The sequence below is a fragment of the Crocodylus siamensis genome, chromosome 10 (genome assembly GCF_052110815.1).
Source record: "Crocodylus siamensis isolate JL-2025a chromosome 10, ASM5211081v1, whole genome shotgun sequence".
Lineage (NCBI taxonomy): Eukaryota > Metazoa > Chordata > Crocodylia > Crocodylidae > Crocodylus > Crocodylus siamensis.
Genome location: NC_143404.1, coordinates 71628401 through 71646908, shown reverse-complemented (window position 1 = coordinate 71646908; position 18508 = coordinate 71628401). Strand labels below are relative to the sequence as shown.

The 18508-nt window shown below is 66.6% G+C and overlaps 2 protein-coding genes across 2 annotated transcripts; both read right to left on the bottom strand.

Annotated features, from left to right (window-relative positions):
• Positions 1 to 299: 299 nt before the first annotated feature.
• Positions 300 to 8686, bottom strand: SDCBP2 (syndecan binding protein 2). The gene is made up of 9 exons (XM_090065250.1): positions 7535 to 8686; positions 4631 to 4693; positions 4407 to 4476; positions 3971 to 4080; positions 3438 to 3599; positions 2954 to 3129; positions 2679 to 2850; positions 1803 to 1894; positions 300 to 1542 (listed from the first exon to the last, which is right to left on the bottom strand). Exons 2-9 carry the CDS (start codon positions 4682 to 4684, stop codon positions 1488 to 1490), a joined length of 891 nt encoding a protein of 296 aa, XP_089921376.1. The 5' UTR covers positions 4685 to 4693; positions 7535 to 8686; the 3' UTR covers positions 300 to 1487.
• Positions 8687 to 10142: 1456 nt separating this feature from the next.
• Positions 10143 to 18488, bottom strand: FKBP1A (FKBP prolyl isomerase 1A). Its single transcript, XM_090064309.1, has 5 exons — positions 18367 to 18488; positions 18231 to 18278; positions 12824 to 12936; positions 11445 to 11607; positions 10143 to 11187 (listed from the first exon to the last, which is right to left on the bottom strand). Exons 1-4 carry the CDS (start codon positions 18401 to 18403, stop codon positions 11479 to 11481), a joined length of 327 nt encoding a protein of 108 aa, XP_089920435.1. The 5' UTR covers positions 18404 to 18488; the 3' UTR covers positions 10143 to 11187; positions 11445 to 11478.
• Between the last annotated feature and the right edge of the window lie 20 nt (positions 18489 to 18508).

The window sequence follows — 18508 nt, the reverse complement described above, 5'->3', positions numbered from 1 at the left end:
ACCCCCCCCCCCCGGGCTGCCCACAGCAAGATGTCCTCCAGTTCAGTGTTGCTCATTCTTTGCTTTGCACTACGGTCACTTTCTTTGCAAAACCTCGAGCTCTCTGCAGCGCCGCACGCTGCCCAGCCCTGCGCCGGGCTGGCACGGTGCTGCTGGCAGGGGCGGTGGGTCAGTGCATGCACTGGGGGTGGGCAGGGGGGCACTTTGCCCAGCTCAGCACCAGCCCGCGTGGCAGGAAAGCCCTCTGAGATGCCTTTTAACCGCTCAGACCAGAACTGGGCCCCCCCCCCAGGCTGCAGCCCCCTCCCCAACCTTGCTGCCCCTCGGGCAGCCCTGCCCACAGTCACAGGCACTGCGTTGAGCGGGACCGTCTCTTTTTGCAGTGACTTGAACTGATGGTGTCCCCCTTCCCCGCCGCCCACCCCGCTGGGGAGGAGGCAGTGCTCGGTGCAGGCTTGGATCTGGCTGGCTGGGGGCCAGTGCACGGGTGCGGCCCAGGGCAGACCCCCCTGCTGCGGTCTCCAGTTGCCCTGCCACCCCCGGCTGCTGCCGCAGCTCCTGGGCCCTCCCGGGCTGGGCAGCCGCTGCATGTCCCTTCGGGTGGGCTCGCACCCGCGCCCCGAGCCCCCACAGCTCACGCCCCTCGGGCTGCGGGCGCTCAGCCCGGGGTGAGAGCAGACCCGGGCACCTCGGGCTCGGTGTTGTAATATAAAGTATTTGGGGGAGAAGCAGGTGAGCTGAGCCTCTTCTGCAATGTGCTCGTGGGTCTGTGTGCGTGTCTGTTAGACTCCCCAACGCTTGGCCAAGGAAACCAATGTCCAGTTCTGTTTGAAAGCGAGAGGTCGAGATCTTATATTTTTTAAATACAGACGTTCCAAGCTGTAACCGCTCCTCTCGTGTCCATCGTCCTGTAATCTCTGTCTGTCGGTGGCTGCAATAAACGTCAGTGGGTCTCTGCCGTGTCTGCTTTCCCTCGGGGCTGGGGGTCGTCTCCCCGGGGTGCTCTCCCGGCCGGCGGGTGGAGCCCCGGCCCCGCTCGCGGCAGCGCAGAGGGGGCGAATGAAGGGATCGGGTGGGGCGCACTCGGTGCTGGGCTGGGGCTGCCGGACAGCAGGGGCCGGGGGGAAGTGGGGGGCTCCAGGCCTGGGGGCCTGCACCGCACGGGGTGATGACCACTGCCCGGGCAAAGGGACCAAGAAGGCAGCATGGGTGCGTGCGGTGTCCGTGCAACGCTTGGCGCCAGGGCCCTGCACCCTAGAGCCCCCCGAGCCCTGTCCCCTGGACGGAGAGATCTGCACCCACTCCCCCCTGCCGTGGAGCGCGGATGCAGCAGCAGTGTGGGCGCTGGCAGGCTGGGCTGGGTTTCTACCCAAGTCACTGGGGTCTCTCTTTCAGGCTCCCCCCGGCTCCCGTGCCCAGGCCGTGGGGCGGTGAGTCTCCAGGTGAAGCAAGCCATCCGTCTTTGCGCCGGAGCAGGGCACCTGGCTTTACAGGTCGGGAATGGAGCGATCCATGGAGGACTTTACCTGCCTGGGCGACAGCCTAGTGCAATGGAGGAACACAGGTTAGCACCCTCTGGGCAGGGGCATCGTGCGCGCAGGGGCTGGAGACCTGACACAGCCTCTCCCTTCATTCGTGGCCCCGTGCTAAGCCCCAGGGCTCGGTCCCAGCCCCCAGCAGCTCCCTGCTGTATCGTGCAGGCCGCAGAGGGTGAAATGCCCGTGGGCACTACAGGATGCGGCAGCTTGCCCTGCGGCATCCATGCTGCCCTCCAGCAGAGCCCGGGGGATGGGGGTCCTCACCTTTTGACCATGTGCTCGTAGATCACTGTGGGGATGATGGTGAGGGTGATGATGTTCCCGGCTGTCCCCAGGATGTCTGTGATCTGCTTGTCCTGCAGCGAGGGAGACGGGGGGAGCTGTCACAGACCCTTCCCCTCGGGGCAGCTCCGTGGCTGGCGCCTGGCTGTGCTACTCTTACCCTGCACCGTGGGCATGCAAGCACCTACAGGAAGCTGCACACGGACCAGGCAGCCACACGCCCAGCGTGGATGCATGTGTGTCTGCACCCCAAAATCACGGTCGGCCAGAGCCCTGCAACTCGGGGGTTTGGTGCTGGGGCAGGGAGGACACCCCTCCTAGGCTCTAGCCCGAACCAGGCAGTAGCTAGAGCACAAGGCACCTGGAAGCCACGTCTCTGGGCTCCCTTGCCTGGCAAGGATTCAGACGCACGTCCCTTTGTCGGTGGCCCTGCTGCAGAGGAAGGCGAAACTCCCCCAGTCCGTACCAATGTGACCACAGGGTAAAATCCCCTCCCGCTCCCAGTGCAGCATCGGTCTGAGCCAAGACCCTCCAGCCAGGACCCTGCGGGGTTGGTGCCAGAGGGGCACTGGCACAGCCCAGGCCCCAGTCCCAGCCCGGGCTGCACCAGCACCAGCACCAGCACCAGCACCAGCCCCTTAAACCCCCCTGACATGTCATGGGGAGCGTGGGGGACAGTCTCATCAGACCCTGGGCTCGCTGCAGCACACCAAGTACAGGTTCCCTGGTGCTGGGGCCGGGCGGGACGGGGAGCCACTTGCCCGGGGGCTTTTCCAAGAGCTAACCGCAGGGAGCCTAACTGGAAGCGTCCTGCCCCCAGAGCACGGCGCGGATGGACGGGGGCCCAAGGGGCCTTACCTTGAGCCCGATGACATTCTGGCCGTTGACCTCGCAGAGGTAGTGGTTGGTGAGGAGGCCGTTGCGCGCAGCCGAGCTGCCCTTGACCAGCGAGACGATCTTCCCCTTTTTGACCACGAAGCCGACGTGCCCCGCGCTGTCCTTGTGCATCGTCACCGTGCGCTGGAAGGGCCTGAGGGGCAGGCAGACGCCATGTCACCCCCACAGGGCAGGTTGGGCAGGACCCCCAACCCCCGTCCCACCCTGGGGCACAAGCCCCAGCGCCGCCCACTCACCTGTCCCGCACGATCATGACGATCTTCTCGGGCGAGGCCTTCTTCATGGCCCGGCGCACCTTGTCGCTGCTCCAGCCTGCGCAGTCCTTGCCCTCAATCTGCAGCACCTGGTCCCCGAAGCGCAGCCCCACCAGTGACGCCGGCGAGTTGGCCTTCACCAGCTGCACGAACACGCCCTGGGGGGGAGGAAACGGCGGCACTGGGTCCCAGGCCCCTTGTACCCCCCGCAGCCAGACCCCGACTTGCTGGCGGAGCAGTGGGCCCTATGCCAGCCTCTCAGTGGCTCGGTGCTCCACCCCAGAGCCAGCCGCACACCAGAGCCTGCTCTAGCAGACGCACAGGGATGCTTGCTAGGTTCCTTCCGCTGAAGGAAGCCAAGCTGTGCAGTGCGGAAACTGAGGCAGAGGCCCACGGGGCAGGTGCAAAGGTGTCAGCGGCAGCCTGGACCCAGGTCCCAGCAACCCAGCCATCTGCCTGCACCCACCTGGTCGATGCTCTTCAGTTGCAGCCCAGTCTTGCCATGCTCGTCCTTGCACAGGTGGATCTCCCGCAAGCCCGGCTTGATCTCCGCCCGGCGCATGCCCGGGCTGCAACCGCTCAGTGGTGCCACCACCTGCCCGTGGGCAGAAGGGACCGGTGCCACCGCCTGCGGGGGAACGGGCTGTGAGCTCGGGTAGCCAGCCCCTGCCCACTCCCGTCCTTGGGGCAGGCAGGGTGGTAGGAGGGGTCTGGCCGGCTCTGGAGCGAGCCAGCCCAGGAGGCTACGATTCGGTGCAGAGGCTCAGCTCCTTCCCACCGGGACCATGCACGGGCTCGGGGCTGGGAACGAAGGGGTGAAGGGTGGCGTTGCATTGGAGAGCCTGCTATTCAAGGAGCCACCCTGCCAGGCCCGGCTGCACTGCAGGCACAGGGCCTCGGTGGTCGTGTCAGCAATGCAACAGCTGTGGGGCAGGGTCCGGGGCGTGAGCCATGACGGATAGGCACGCGGATGCCTGCTTTCGGCAGGCGCCTACTCACGCTGCTGGCTGGCACCAGCTCCAGGGTCTTCTGCACCGCCTCACTGTCGAGGGAGAGGCCCATGTAGGTCCCCAGCTCTGCCAGGTTGGGGTACAGCACCGGCACGGGGTCTGTGCGGGGCAAAGGTGGGTCACACAGAGCTGAACCGGGCATCCCGGGGGAGGCTGCATGGCCACATCCAGCACGTAATGCCCCTTAGCAGGGGTAGCAACCACTCCCCAGCCCCCAACGTGGGAGCACCGAGCCCCCTGCCCGGGACTCGTGGCACCAGCTGCCTCTATGCCGGTGCCCACCCCCAGGCTCCCAGATGTGATTAACCCCTTGCTCCCCCAGGGCAAAGCGATCCCCCTCATCAGACAGGAGCAAATAAAAATTCCCAGCCTGGGATCGCACCGCCCGGGGCCCCGCGGACCAGCCAGCTCCAGCTGCGACTTACTGGTGTTGCTGGGCAGAGCCGGGTTGTCTGCAGTGGGCGCTGGAGCCCTGGCAGCCGCGTTCGCCTGACTCTGTGCAGAGAGAAGCGGGGTTGGCAACTTCCAGGGTGGCCGGAGGGGACGCCAGCCCTCGGGGGGAGCCCATCTGCCGCTGGCTGCAAACAGGCAGGGGCTGCTGCCAGCCCCCGCGCAGCCCCACCGGCCTCCCTGGGCACGAGGCTCTTACCTGCAAGGTCTGATCCACCTTCATGTCCTCCAGCGAGGGGTACAGCGTGGCCATGGCTGCTTCCTGCAAAGGGGCACGGCAGGGGGACGTGAGGGTCCTGCTCCTGGGGATGGGGCTGGGGGTGGGGGTGGCGGGCAGACACATCTGTGTGCATGCACGCCTGCAGGTGTGCATCGGGGTGGAAGGGTGGGGGTCTGCACACGTCTGGGCCTGGGGTCTTGTGTGCACATGCATGTATTCCAGCCACAGCAGGTTTCCAGGGGTGCGTGGGAGGGAGCTGGGCGCTGCTGGGGGGTGGGCATTGGGCACGGAGCCCCCGGGAGGGTGGCAGGCCCCACAGAGGCTGTTTTGCACACCCGAGCACAGAGCCTGCGTGCCACGGGAGTTGGCCACTCTGCGGCTCTGCCTCATCACTCCCAGTCATCATACACACACACACACACACGTCTCTCACGTCTCTCATACACATCGCTCTCTTGCACACCCTCTGATCTGTCTCACACACCTCATATCTGTCACACACACATACACATCTCTCACGTCTCTCACATACATATCTCTGTCCCACACGTCTCACACAACACATCTCTCTCCCTCACACACGCCTCTCACACACATACACATCTTTCTCACATGCATGCGCACGCATGTCTCATCTCGCACACTGGCACACACGTCTCTCACAACACTCACAGCTCTCTCTCATACACCTCTCTCTCTCTCGCTCTCACGCAACGCACGCACACGCTCCCCACGTGCCGCTCCCAAGGTGACTCGGGCTCCGTGCTGCATCCTGCCCTGCGCGGCTGCCGGCCTTGTTGTGCAGGTGCTGGGTGCAGGTGATGCTGTGCACACCCGTGGCTTGGCGCAGCGTGACTCAGCCCGGCGTGGCGTGGCACTGCAGGGCGTCCCTAGTCCCGGCACAGGCTCCTACCCGGACAGGCCCCCCGGCCATGCCCCGCAGCCACAGGCAGTGCATTGTTCCCCAAGCCGGGCTGGCTCCCAGCCCCAGGGCCACAACCCGCGTCCCACCCCTGGCACTGGCTGGCACGAGCGCTCCACGAATGGCAGCCTCTGTGCCCCCGTCACCGGCTAAGCCCAGATGCCAGGCCTGCTCCGTGCGGCTGTGGGGCTCCCGGGCTGGGAAGGCACCCGCTCAAGCCCAAGTGTCGGTAAGCTCTGGGCACAAGGGTCTGCACGCTGGGGAGGGCAGCTGGACCCCGCGCAGCCAGGCAGCCCCCTCCCCTGCCCTGCCCCCGCGGGCACCACAGCGCAGGGACTGCAGCCTGCAGACCGCCCCCCAGGCTTCACACCCGCTAGTTGGAGCGACCGTGCCAGCGCCGAGCTGCAGCCAGGCCAAGTGCTTGGAGATTTCATCCTGTGGAGCGGGTGGGAGGTTGCAGCCAGGGCCCAGCTACCTTGGGTGCTTGGCAGTGGCTCCCTTGAAGGCCACGGGGTCTGAGCCCAGCGTGGCTGGCAACATCTCCCTAGGACAGCAGAGTGGGGCACTTACAGCTGGGAACTTGAGAGCAGCTAAGTGACGTGACCAGGGCCACACAGGGCCCCTGTGGCAGAGCAGGAAGCAGCACGTCCCAAGTGAACACCTTTACTCCAACCATGGAGTAACCTTTACTCCAACCATGGGGGGACACGTCGGGACACTGCCCCATGCACAGCGCAGTGGCATGGCACATCCCGGTCAGCCAGCAAAGCCCTCGGGCTTGCTCACAGAGACCTGGCAGCGCTGAGGGCTGGGGGCTGAGCCCTTGGCTACTCCAGCAGCCAGGGCACGTTGCTGAGCTCGGCCTGGGGAGCTGCGGACCTGAACCTGCAGCCTGCTCTGCAGGCAAAGCCACCCTGGCTGTGGAGGGGAGATGCCTCCTGCCCTCCCCCTGGCTCCTCCACTTCCCACGGGTCCGTCTGAGGCACCTGGGCCAGGCTCCACGGGCGTCCGCGGGCGCAAGCCACGGACTGATCACAGACTCATGGAGGGGGGTTGGCAGGGACCTCAGGAGGTCACATCTAGTCCACCCCCTGCTCAGAGAAGGACTATCTCCATCATTCCAGCCAAGGCTTTGTCTCGCCAGGGCTTAAACACCTCCAAGGATGGAGAGTCCACCACCTCTCTGGGTAACCCCTTCCAGTGACCCGCCTCGTGAGAGTTTTTCCTAATATCCAACCTCAACTCCCCTTGCTGCAGCTTGAGCCCATTGCTCCTTGTCCTGCCATCTGCCCCCACTGAGACCAGCCCAGCTCCATCCTCTGTGCAGCCCCCCGGCAGGGAGGTGACGGCTGCTATTCAATCCCCCTCGGTCTTGTCTTCTGCAGACTAAATCAGCCCTGATCCCCCAGCCTCTCCTCACCAGTCCTGTCCCCCAGCCCCACAACCATTTTCCTTGCCCTCCACTGAACTCTCTCCAGTGTGTCCACATCCTTTCTGCAGTGGGAGGTCCACAACTGGACACGGGATCCAGATGTGGCCTCTCCAGAGCCGAATAGAGGGGAGGAATCACTGCCCTCGATCTGCTGGCGACGCTTCTGCCAATGCAGCCCCGGATGCCGGTCGCCTTCTTGGCACCAAGGGCACGAGGATGCTGGGAGGGAGCCTGGCTTTTGGCACCTTCGGAGCCCACGAACAGAAAGCGCCGCCCTTGCAGGCCCAGGACGAGCCTCTCGCCCTTCCCCAGAGCCCCGCTGCGGCCCGGGGACGGCCAAGGCCCAGTCCGATGCCAGCCGGGGATTGCTCAAAGCAGGGACTAGTCGGAGCAAAACAAGCCCCAGCCTCCCCGTCGCGGGCTGTGGTTTCGGGCGAGGCACGGAGCAAGGCGCAGCACCCCCACCCTGCACTTCCTCCCCCAAAGCGCCCACTCCTGGAGCCCAGGCTGCAAACAGCGTGCTGCTTACCTGGCAAACAGGCTTCCCTTCCCCAGCGCGCTCTGCCAGCCCGGGGCAAGGCCCGCTGGCTTTATACCAGCAGGGCTGGCAGCCTGGGAGGGGCCGCTCCAGCAGCTGACCGGCGGTCACGGGCGGGAATGCAGGTGACAGGTGACCGAGGGAGCTGGGCCGGGGGCGCACCGGGCGCTCTGCTCGGGCTGGGGCAGGTCTGGTCCGGAGAGGAGCTACCTGGGGGGTTGTCGCTGCTGCCTGCAGCCCACTGCCAGGTCTCTAACGCTGCAGCCGGGCCCTTCTCCCCGGGCCGGCTGCCAAGGGGAGCACGGGCCCCCGCCCGCCGCGCGGTGATGTCACGCTCCCCACGGCGGGGACGTGCCGTCCCGGCAGCTCAGCCGTGATGCTTGCTGTTGCCATGGCACCGGCCTCCTCCACGCATGCGACATGCGTGTGGCGTGGGAAGCACGCCCACGTCAGAGCCACGGGGACGGTGACTCAGGGGCGCCTGAGTCAGCCGCAGGGTCGGTGGGCCCGGGGCCCGGGGCCCAGCAGGTGCACGACGCCCCGGCACGCCGCGCTGCCCAGGCCCCTCCACCGGCCCGGGGCACGCGGCCGTGCCCGCTGCGCTGCCAGGGCAGGGGGGAGCGCGGGCAGCAGGGCAGCCCCGTCTGCGCTTAGCAGCCAGGAGGAGGAAGAGGAAGCAGCTCCCGAAACTGGCAGCCGAGCGACCTTTGCCCTGCGGCAGGCAAGGCCCGACGGCACCGGGCTCCAGCTGCAGCGAGACCCCGGCGCGGGCGCTGCCCCGACAGGGTTACCCCCATCCCCGGAGCATCGCGCACCAGTGCCTCGGGAGCTGGGCCCCCCCTCCCGAAACTACCAGCAGCCCCACCCCTGCCCCGGGGGAGCGGAGAAACCGGTTGCTCCGATTGCAAAACTCTGCGGCGGAGGCCGAGAGAGATGACGCAGAAGGGGCCAAGGTCCGGGGAAGCCCGGACGCGTCTCTGGGGCACCCCCGGCTGGGGCAGGAGGTGGGTCCTGGGGGGGAAAAGCACCTGGGAGGAGTTGGCAGGCGGCAGGCACCCACCTGAGCATCGCTGCATGCCAGCGACACCCGGGGTGCAACACCTCCCCCCGGGTCTCATCGGCTGAGGGAGCTGCCAATCAGCCCGCCCCGGCGCAGGCATCCAGGTGAGCTCACCTGTGCAGAATGCGGCCGGTCCCTGCCCGAGCGCTCGGTACTTCCCTGCCGACGGCGTTGCCAAAGCAGAGGGCACCTTAGCAATCGTCGCACCCGACGCCGAGCACGCAGGCCCTGCCCGGGCGCCGCGGGCGAGGGCAGCAGCATGGCGGAGATTTCACGGCAAAGCGCTCAAAGGCAGCGCTTCCAGGGGGCAGCGGGTGGGAGCCGACCCCAGGCGCCTGCACTGCTGCTCCCACCCGAGGCAGGGCACAGGTGCCACAGCCGACCACCCCTGGCAGAAGGTGGGGTCTTTTGGGGAGCAAAAGCCCCCCCGCCCCGCCCCTCCGCTCCCACACATGCAGCAGTGGCCGGGAGTAAACCTGACAGGCGCTCGCCACGGTGCCACCCACCCGCGTACCTGGCGAGGGCTGGGGGAGCCGTGGGCGGCGAGCCATGACTCACGTGGCATTTTAAAGCCGAAACAAAAAGCCCCTCAGATGCGAGCCGGTCTCGTGGGCATCACGGCTGTGGCAGGTGGTGTGGGGGGAGCACGAGACCAGGGCACAGGCCAGCAGCTGGCTCACCATCACTGCACATCCCTTGGCAGGAGGCGGCGGGGCTGGCCCGCTTCTTTTCCCCTTAGCCGCCCTCCTGCACGGGCAGGTCAGCCCGGGATCAGCAAGCCCAGGCCCCAGCCCAGCTCCACGCGCACGAAAAGTTTCTGTGCCAGTGACAAGCTCCACGGTCCCCCTCCGGCCCTGCTGACCCAAGCGGGGAGACAGCACAGAGCATCCAGGCAAGCTGGGAAGGGGCGAGCGGAGCAGGAGAAAGCAAAGGGGACAAAGGAAAAAGCCTGGCACGGCCCGCACCCCCTAGGAGGATCACGGCACCGCCAGCTCCTTGGGGCTCGACCCCTCGCGCCTGTGACGCGAGGCCTGGGGGGCCTCGCTCTGGGAAACGCAGCTGCCATCTCCTTCCCCAGCTGGGAGCCAAGCGCAGGGGAGCCGCCACCTCCCCCTACCCCCCGACTCGCGTTTCCAGCTGGTCGCAGCAGAGGCCCAGCACCCGCCCTGCGACCCCGCTCACCCTGCAGGCACGGCCTCGCTCCCTGCCCAGCTCCCCCAAAGCAAGCAGCAGCGTTGCCAGACCCCCACAGCACGCCCGGCAGGGGAAGTTTCTGCCCAGGCATCGGGGTGCAGCGGAGGAGGTGCATCGGCTCACACCAAGAGGCGCTCTGGACGTTTAAGAGGTTGAGGGCAGTGCAATGAGAGCTGGAGGGCCAGGCGGTCTCTGAGCACAACTGGGATGAACCCAGACTCTTGCGAAGGGAGACCGGGCAGGCTGCCCCCTCCAGAAGCCCGTAGGCCCCAAGAGCCGGTCCCCAGACTGGCAGCCCCGGGCACGGCCGCAGAGAGGCGAGTGACAAACCTGCGAGAGGCAGCGTTGAGAAAAGCCAGCATAAAGCACTTTTATTGCAATCATAAAACTCAATACTCTGATGTGGCGGTGGAGGAGGAAGCGATGGCAGCCATTCCTCTTACCAAATCACGACGCGGGGCAGAGGGAAGGGAGGGGAGCCGAAGTGGAGGTGGAGCCGTGCACCAAACGGGAGGCCGCGGCACGCGGTGATGACCAGCATCAGGTTTGGCGCGGGAGTGCTGGGGTCTCGTCATCCCGGCGACGACTGGGGTGCCAGCTTTCGGTGCCCCCCCCCAGGAAACGGCCCCTTCCATCCACGTTCAAAAGGCCCCTTGCGATGCTGCAGCCTGTGTAGTGGTGGAGCACGGATGGCGAAAGGAAAAGAGACCCTCAAAATCCAGGAGGAGGAAGCGGGGGGAGGAAAACAACCACATGCTGGTAAAGGCAGCAAAGGGGGCAGGATACTGCCCGCTCTGGGCACCGCCAAGGGGGAAGTGCTGGCATGGTGGCACCACCCTGCCGGGAAGGGAGCAGGAAGCTACTTGTTCCCGTGTTCTCAGTCCCAGGCAGGGAAGTAACACCGCCAGCCGAGGACCCCTTTGCTCCCCAGAGTCAGTCAGCCCTTGACAGCTCCTCGCTCTGCTATGGCTTTTGCAACGGCAGCGGCAATCTCTTTGTCATACACAACAGATATCTGCATCCAAAAAAACCAAAAAAAAAAAAAAAACCAGAACAAAACCGGCTCCCGGCATTTCCTTCGCTCCAACGATCCCCAGGGCGCACTAAAGCCTGCAACACAACCAGATGAAGAGCTCGCCCAAAAGGGAGAAAAACCAAAAAACAAACCAACAGAAAACCCCCTAAAAGTTGAGGTTTACGGCGTATAGTTTAAAAGACATAAAAACACAATACAAGGAGGAAGAGTCAGAGGCAAAGCTGAGTGACCAAACACATTCAATCAAGGTACAGGGTTATACAACGAGTGTAGTGGAATATCAGGAAAAGCTCCGTACAAAGTCATGTGCATTCTTCTTGAAGCTGAGATTCTGGATTCCTCCATGTGCCAAACCTGGGAGAGAAGGAGGAGGGGGAAAGATGGTGCTGAGCCGATGCCACCTGCGGACAGCTGGGAAGGGGGCCAGCAGCCTGCCCCTTACAGAGAGACGCGATGCCCAACCTGCTCAGGACAAGGGGCTGGCTGCAGCCGGCTCCGCAGGGCGTGTCACTGCCCTCACCCCCCTGCATCTCAAGTCTCAGCCCAATTCCCTCGCAGCCTGGACCTGGCACCCGCCTCCCGGGACCCTGCCCCAGAGCCCCCCCACCTACCCAAGGACAGGGAGCGGGGGCTGGGCGCCTCCTGTCATTCCAACTTAATAAGCTCCACGTCGAAGATTAGGGTGGCGTTGGGCGGGATGATGCCGGGGTGGCCGGTGGAGCCGTAGGCGTAGTCCGGAGAGATGATCATCTTCGCTCGCTGGCCCACGCTCATCTGCGGGAGACACAGAGCACAGCTGGAGGGAGGCAGCGCGGGGAGACGGCACGCCACAGCCTGCGCCCGGCTGCTCCCGCCGACCGGGGCCCGCCTCGCGGAGCAGCCTCCGGCGCCGCGCAGAGCCCGTGCGCGGGGCCAGGCTTCGGGGCAGCTCCAGCACGCAGCTGGCACCGCCTGCCCTGCTGCGCCAGGCCCCGCTCAGCCCACGCGCCCTCGGGGGCAGGTGCGCTGGGCACCAGGCTGAGCACAGCAGGGCCCGTGCCCACGAAGCTCGGCGGTGGCGCCAGCAAACACCAAGCAGAGAACCGCGGCAGCACCAGCCGGGGCCGCGACAGACGGCCGAGCTGCGGGAGATGCCGGAGGAAGTGGCTGTCGCCCCAGACACAGGGCAGCCAGTCCCTGGGAGTGACCGGCTGGTCACACAGCGGGGTTTTCCACGTCTCCACTTCTGCGTCAGGTATGTGTGATTAGGGATCATTAACAGCTAGTTAATTAGTTGAACCCCTGCCATGCTGCGCCTTGTCCCAGGCTGTCTCTGCAGACATGGGTGTGTTCCCACGCACCCAGATGCCACCTTCTTGCCAAGGACTCGGGAAAAGGGGTGGCGCTGGGGAGAGCCGCCCTGTAGCTCAGCTAACAGGCCCCTCTCCCTCGACCCCAGCGGGCACCTCCTCCCTCAGCAGCAGCGTGCCCAGGGCCCTGGCAAGCAGCAACGCATTGATGCTCCCACCCTGGGCACCACAGCCCCAAGCCAAACTCTCCAGGGCCTCGGCCCGCCTTCCTGTCCGACCGCCTCAGACCCTGTGAACCTGGTACCAGGCTCCTTGCCTCCGCAGGATGCTGGCACGAGGGGCAGGGCGGAGCAACCTCCTCGTCCTCCCAAATCCAAGGGGCATCTGAGCACAGACTCCAACTACCCACGCTGGGCCTTGGCCAGGAGGCCCCGGCCAGCGCCTGCCTCGCCAAGGCCACGCGCTCCGGGGGAACGGGAGTCAGCCACCTCTGCCCCGCGCCGCGACGCTGGCTCCGAAGCGAGCGCCGTGGCTGAGTCACGGCCCGTGGGCGTCCCCCCGAGGCGCGCCGGCAGGTGGCGAGGCAGCAGGTGACATTTCCTCCCCCACTCCCACCGCGGAGGTGGTGAGGACAGCGCGAGAACAGCGCGTGCTGCCGGCGCGAATCTCTCCCCCGCGGGGAGGGGGGCAGAGCCACGCACCTGCGCGACCCCTTCTTCCCAGCCACGGATCACCTCCTGCTTGCCCATCACGAACTTGAATGGCTTGTTCCTGTCACGAGAGGAGTCGAACTTCTTCCCGTCCTCCAGCATACCTGGGGAGAGGACACACGTCAGCGGGGACAGGGGACACGCGTGCATGCACACGCTGAGCCCACGGCCGCTGCGCTGCACAGGCAGGCGACCGGCCCCGGGCAGCCGATCCCAACACGCTGCATCCAGGCCGGACATGTCGACCGGGCGGAAGTCGATGGCCAAGGCCAAGGTGGCGAGCAGGGGCGGAAGGACCCTCCCGGCTCTCGAAGGCGCGGCAGCCCCGGCCCCTTCCCCGGATGAAAGCCCCGCCGGCCTGCGAGAGCAGCTGGAACCCAACCCCGACAGCCCGGCGGGCAGGAAGTCGTGCTGCACCCTGCTTCCCGGAGCCCACGGCAGGGTTTCCACCGTGCACGCGATGGCGCAGCACCGCCCAGCCCCCTCCCCGGCTCCAGCTGCTCTCTGGCTCGGCCAGCGCCAAGGCCTGGCCGACCACCTGCTGCACACATGCATGCTCCAGGGCAGGCCCGTCCCACGCAGCTAAGCCATGCACATGCAGCTCCTTCGGATGCAGCGTGGTGAAGAGCCCCGCTGCTAAATATAACCGGGGAGAAGGACCTGCCTCCCGCCCGGGCGGTGCCCTCCCGGGAGCTCCCGTGACCTTCTTGGGGAATCTGGGAGCCTGTGCTGCTGGAGGAGCGCGGCGGGACTTGTGCGCAAGCCAAGTTTCCTTTACAGAAGCAGCGAAGCTAGAAGCCAGCTCTCCTGGGGAGACAGCTGGGGAAAGGCGGCTTGCTCAGAGCCACCTCCCCATATCCCCCCTATGCCCACAGTTACCCAGCACCCCATGCACGCACCAGCCCCATTCGAGGGACAAACTGGGATCCAGGGACAGCGACGCTCTGGCAGCGCGGCCAAGGGCTGCACTGGCTGCTGCAGCACCAGAGCACGCGGGGGACCGGGACCTGAACCGCAGCTCGTCGTGGCAAAAAGGCAGCCTGGTCCCCGGGCAGGTCTCCCTGCCCCAGTAACCCCGGACTGGGCTAACCACGGCTCACTGGAAGGCCAGCCCCGCAGAGCAAGCAATCAGTAAGGGCAGCACACCCCCTGCGTTTCCCAGGGGCCTCACAACCCTCCGTGCCAACCTGTTTTCAGCCTTGGAAAAAATGAGCTTGCTGTCTGGCTGGCAGCATGGGGTGCAGATGTGCCCCCTTCCTCCTCCTCAGCACAGCCCCCGAGTCACCGCCTGCGGGCGGACCGCGCAGCACAGGAGCCGGCGCGGCTGGGCCGCAACCAAAGAGGAAGCAGGGGAGGGCCCCGGCCCCCACGGCAGAAGGAAGAAGAGAATGGGAGGAAGGGGCCGGGCGGCGTCCATCCCCAGCCAGCGCTGCTCGGAGGCCCGGCGTCCCAAACCCACACGCAGACAGGCCGTGGCGGGGGAACAGGACTTGCTGCCTGGGGCTCCTGCCAGCTGATTTGCTGGAACCGGTCCGTCTGTCTGCTCGTACCCCCGTCACCTGACGCCAAAGAAGGGTAACTTTATCCCGCTCCCCTCGGCGGGAAGCTGCCCCGGTGCCAGTGGGGTAGGAGCAGACAGATGTGATGCATTTGCACCGGGGTAGGCCTCCTCTTCCCCATCTACCGCCAGCTCCACGCTCCCAGCAAGGCTCTGCTACCTCCCAGAGGCCACGAAATCAGAGCCCGTCCTCAAACCATGCGCAAAGCGGGCTGCTCTGCAACCTGCCTGGGCCGACCGCCCCCGCCCTGCTCGCTGCAGATGGAGCGACGGGCTGCAGCACGCCGCCACGCCGCGACCCACGACGGAGCCACCTGTAATGGGCACACTCCCTCCCCCTGCCTGGGCTCCGCAAGCCAGCCCAACCCCCTCGGACCACAAACCCCGGGGCAGCAGGCAGCACGGGCCGCAGAGGGTTGGGCCATGGGACGTGGATGCCACTTCCCTCTTTTGCACAGCAGCACTGCCGATCCAGGCTGGGGAAGCAGCTCGAGAGGAGAAAACCGCTCCTCCCAGCGCTTCTCGCTGCAGCCTGCCCTGTTAGCAAAGCCCCGTGGCCGCCACCACTTCCACCAGGCTGGGACTTCCGGCCCGTTAAGAGGCCGGTGGGTTACAGCCACTGACCGACTGACCTCTCCCCGGCAGCCTGAGCCAACCGCAGGAAAAGCGCCCCAATCGGCGACAGAGAAGCCGAGTCCATGGGGGTCCGACAGGGGCACGCGCCCCAGCGCCCAAGCCGAGCCGTGCCCGCATCCCGGTCAGGAGGTGAGAGCCGCAGGACACTGCCCCGCGCCTGGGTCTGCCTGTCCTCCGGATGAGGCCACGAGCCCTGAAGCAGAGGCACCAACACCGGGAGCATCGCCGTGGTCCCGCTGGTGCCCTGCGACCCACCCCAGAGCGGTGGCAGGCTTCACAGCCTAGCGCCCGGGGGTGCAGAGGAAGCCCTCCTGCTCAGCACCCAGCACGTCCCCTCGTGCCGGCTGCCCGCGGGCGCAGAACGAAGCCGATGCGTCGCACCAGGCGCGCCGGGGAGGTGCTCCAGCACCGTCACGGCCAGGTACAGCACGCCGTGCCCCTGACGGACGTCCCGCCGTAACCGCAGACAACTGGGGCGCGCTGGGGCTCACCTGGGGCAACGGCTACCGCGCTAGGCACTGGCCGAGAGAAAAACGGTCCCTTCCAGGGAGAGGTCTCAGTCCAGCCGAAGCGTTGTGCCAAAGGAAACCAACCCCAACCCTGCCATCACCCCTGCCCTCCGCCGTCCTCACAGCCCCTTCAGCCGGGCACTGGAGCCCAGGCTGGCCATGCTGAGCTCTGCCAACGCCCTGGTCGCCATCTCCAACCGTTTGCTTGCATTTGGCCCTTCCCTGATACCTGCCAGCCTGGACTGAGCTACTTAACAGTGTCAGCAGAGCCTCCCTCGCCCCCACCGCTTCACCCCCTTCCAGAGTGGCAGGGATGGCCCCTAACCCCAGCTGCAGCACGAGCACCCGGCGCTTCCCCCCGCCGACTTACAGCCACGCTCGCAAACCACGGTTTGCTCTCGCTGTTTTCTCACAGTTGGTTTCCTGTGCACCCGACGCTTGCCCTCGACCGAGCCCCCTGCATCACCTCTTGCAACAAGGCTGGGTAGCGAAGGACTCCCGGAAAGCCCCGCTGCCTTTGACGTTGCCAGGAGCGGGGTTTCCCTGTGCAAGCAGGACCGCCATCCTGAGCAGTGGGTCTTGGCGTGAGCATGGCGGGTGTGCTTCGCCACAGTAGCGCCAGCTCCCTCACTGACACACTCACGCTCACCCCAGGGCTAATCTGGCTTTGCACACGCGCGCATACCCCCCCCTTGTTAAAGGCAGGTACGGTGCTGGGGGCCAACTCCGATTCGTAGTTGAGCTGGCCCCGGGTCTGGCTCCAAGCAGACCGGGGTCGATGGTGCAAGCCGAGATGGACACGTGCCCAAGAGCAGCCTGGAGGCAGGTCCTGCTGGGACAGGGTGGCGGTGCCGTCTGACCCAGGCCACACAGGCGCCAGGTCGGAGGGCATCCTGCTCTGGGAGGTCAGGAGCACGAGGCAGCCCCTGACCTCAACCGAGCTCAGGGAGGAGGGCAGCCTGGCCCTCGACACCGTGAACGCACCACTGCAGGGGAGCTAGCACAGCCGGGTCTCGCCGCAGCAGCCCCTGCAAAACAGAGCGGACCTCGACAGGGCGACCCCGGAGCGGTGACCAGCTGACCTGAGCTGCCTTCCCACCAGCCCAAGAGCTTGCACGTGCAGGGCGAGGGAGACTCCAGCAGACCTTCCCGTGCCAAAGAGCTGGACCAGACTAAGCAACTTAACCAAGTTTAACAACGCTGATTGCCAGCAAGCCACGGAAAGAGATGTTAAAAGCAAAGCAGGTCCTGGCACTAAAGAACGTGGTGACTTCGGGCTTTGTCTCCTACCCGTGCTCTTGCAGCTCCCTTTGGAGAGCAGCATGCGCCGAGCTCTGCCTTACGGCTGTCATTTTGGCTGCTCCAGGTTGTAGGGAACTTATTCAAGAGCCGCGGAGCCCGGGGAACGGAGCCGGACGAGATCCCCGGGCCCGCTCCGCAGAGCAGACCTTGACTCATCCTGCACTCACGTGTGCAGGCGCAGCGTGGGGGTTACCGCCGGCCTCCGCCGCATGCAGCGAGCCCAGTTTTGCTTTTGCTGCCTCCCTCCACCCCCACAGCTCGCAGCAGGCGGGGGCTCGCGCCCCTCGAGAGTCGAGACAAGGCGACACGAGGCGTGCGAAAGGACAGCACACGGCCGAGCTCACCCCCAACCCCAGCCCCAGCCCCGGCTGCTCTGGGGACAAGGGTTGAGGTTCATAGCCACCGATGGAGGGAGGGGGAAGGAAGCCCAGACAACACTCCCTCGTCTCAGGGAAGGCACCTGTGCTGCCCCCAGGACCGCGGGTGCGCCCAGCGGCGGAGCGGGGGCTCCAGGGCTGGCAGGCAGCAGGGCTGGCCCACCGAGAGCCACTTGACTGCCTGCCAGCCATCCCTTTGTTCTCCCATCAGTGGAGGAAACGGGGCTGTCGGCAGACAGAGCTGCCAGGGGACGGCCGAGCCGTTTCCTCTCCCCTCCCCTCCCCACACGAGGGCCAAAAGGGCGGCAGGGAAAGGAGGAGAAGCAGATGGATGTTGGGAGGGGGAGGGGGGGACACACGACAGGCATGCAGTCCTCGCCGTAGGGAGGTGCACACGGACCCCTGAGACAAGCTACCTGAAAGCTGCCCAAGGCCGGGGGGTGCCCTCGCGACGGCCGCCCAAGCCGCCACCCCAGCTTTACGGCCAGGGAGCTGCCGAGTGGGAAGGCAACGACACGTGCGCGCCAAGGGAAAGGTGCCCGGTGCCATTGCGGTGTGTGGGCACGGCCCTCCCGCGGGCAGAGTCCAACCTGCCTTTTCCTGGAAGGCCCCGGAGCCACGCGTACTCGGGGACAGCCCGCGGCACCGAGCGCCCCGGGGACGTGCCGACACTGGTGAAGCGCTCCCGCGGAGGGCACCGGGCTGGCGAAGCGCACCCGGCTCCTCTTCCCGAGCCAGGCGGGGACCTCGGGGCCGGCTGTCAGCGCCGCACGTGGTGCCCGGGGACGCCAGGCGCGAGCATCCTTGCCCAGGAGGGGCTCGCCCCTCCCCCCAGCACCCCCAGCCGGGGTGGGGGAGGGGGTGCAGCTCCCTCACCCTGCCCCCACCACGGCACGCCTTTGCTGGCTGCACCCCCGCCCCTGCGGCCCAGCGCGAGCCCCTGCACTGCATGCACTGCACTGCACTGCACTGCTCCCCCCCCCCCCCCAGCGCACCGCCCTGCCCCCGGCACTCACCCGTGTAGTGCACCACGCAGGTCTGGCCGCGCTTGGGGAAGGTCCGCCCTGCGGGAGAGACACGCACCGTGAGCCCCCCGCCCCACCCGCCGCGGGGTGGGTGCAGGGGCCGGGCCGGGCCGGGCCGGGCGCTCACCGTCCCCGGGGGCGATGGTCTCCACATGCACGCCCATGCTCGGCCGCCGCCCGCTCCGCGCCCGCTGCACCAGCACAGCCCCGGGCAGGCGGGAGGAGGGGCCGCGTGTGCGCAGGCGCAGCCATAGAGCCGCCCGCCGCGC

Excerpts from the sequence above, each read along its gene's own strand:
- SDCBP2 (XM_090065250.1), bottom strand. The coding sequence starts at position 4,684 with ATGGCCACGCTGTACCCCTCGCTGGAGGACATGAAGGTGGATCAGACC. Across the intron at positions 4,477-4,630 it reads AGGTGGATCAGACCTTGCAG|AGTCAGGCGAACGCGGCTGC; the intron begins GTAAGAGCCTCG and ends CTCTCTGCACAG. Across the intron at positions 1,895-2,678 it reads AGAATGTCATCGGGCTCAAG|GACAAGCAGATCACAGACAT; the intron begins GTAAGGCCCCTT and ends CCCTCGCTGCAG.
- FKBP1A (XM_090064309.1), bottom strand. The coding sequence starts at position 18,403 with ATGGGCGTGCATGTGGAGACCATCGCCCCCGGGGACG. Across the intron at positions 18,279-18,366 it reads GACCATCGCCCCCGGGGACG|GGCGGACCTTCCCCAAGCGC; the intron begins GTGAGCGCCCGG and ends TCTCTCCCGCAG. Across the intron at positions 12,937-18,230 it reads CTGCGTGGTGCACTACACGG|GTATGCTGGAGGACGGGAAG; the intron begins GTGAGTGCCGGG and ends TCCTCTCCCCAG.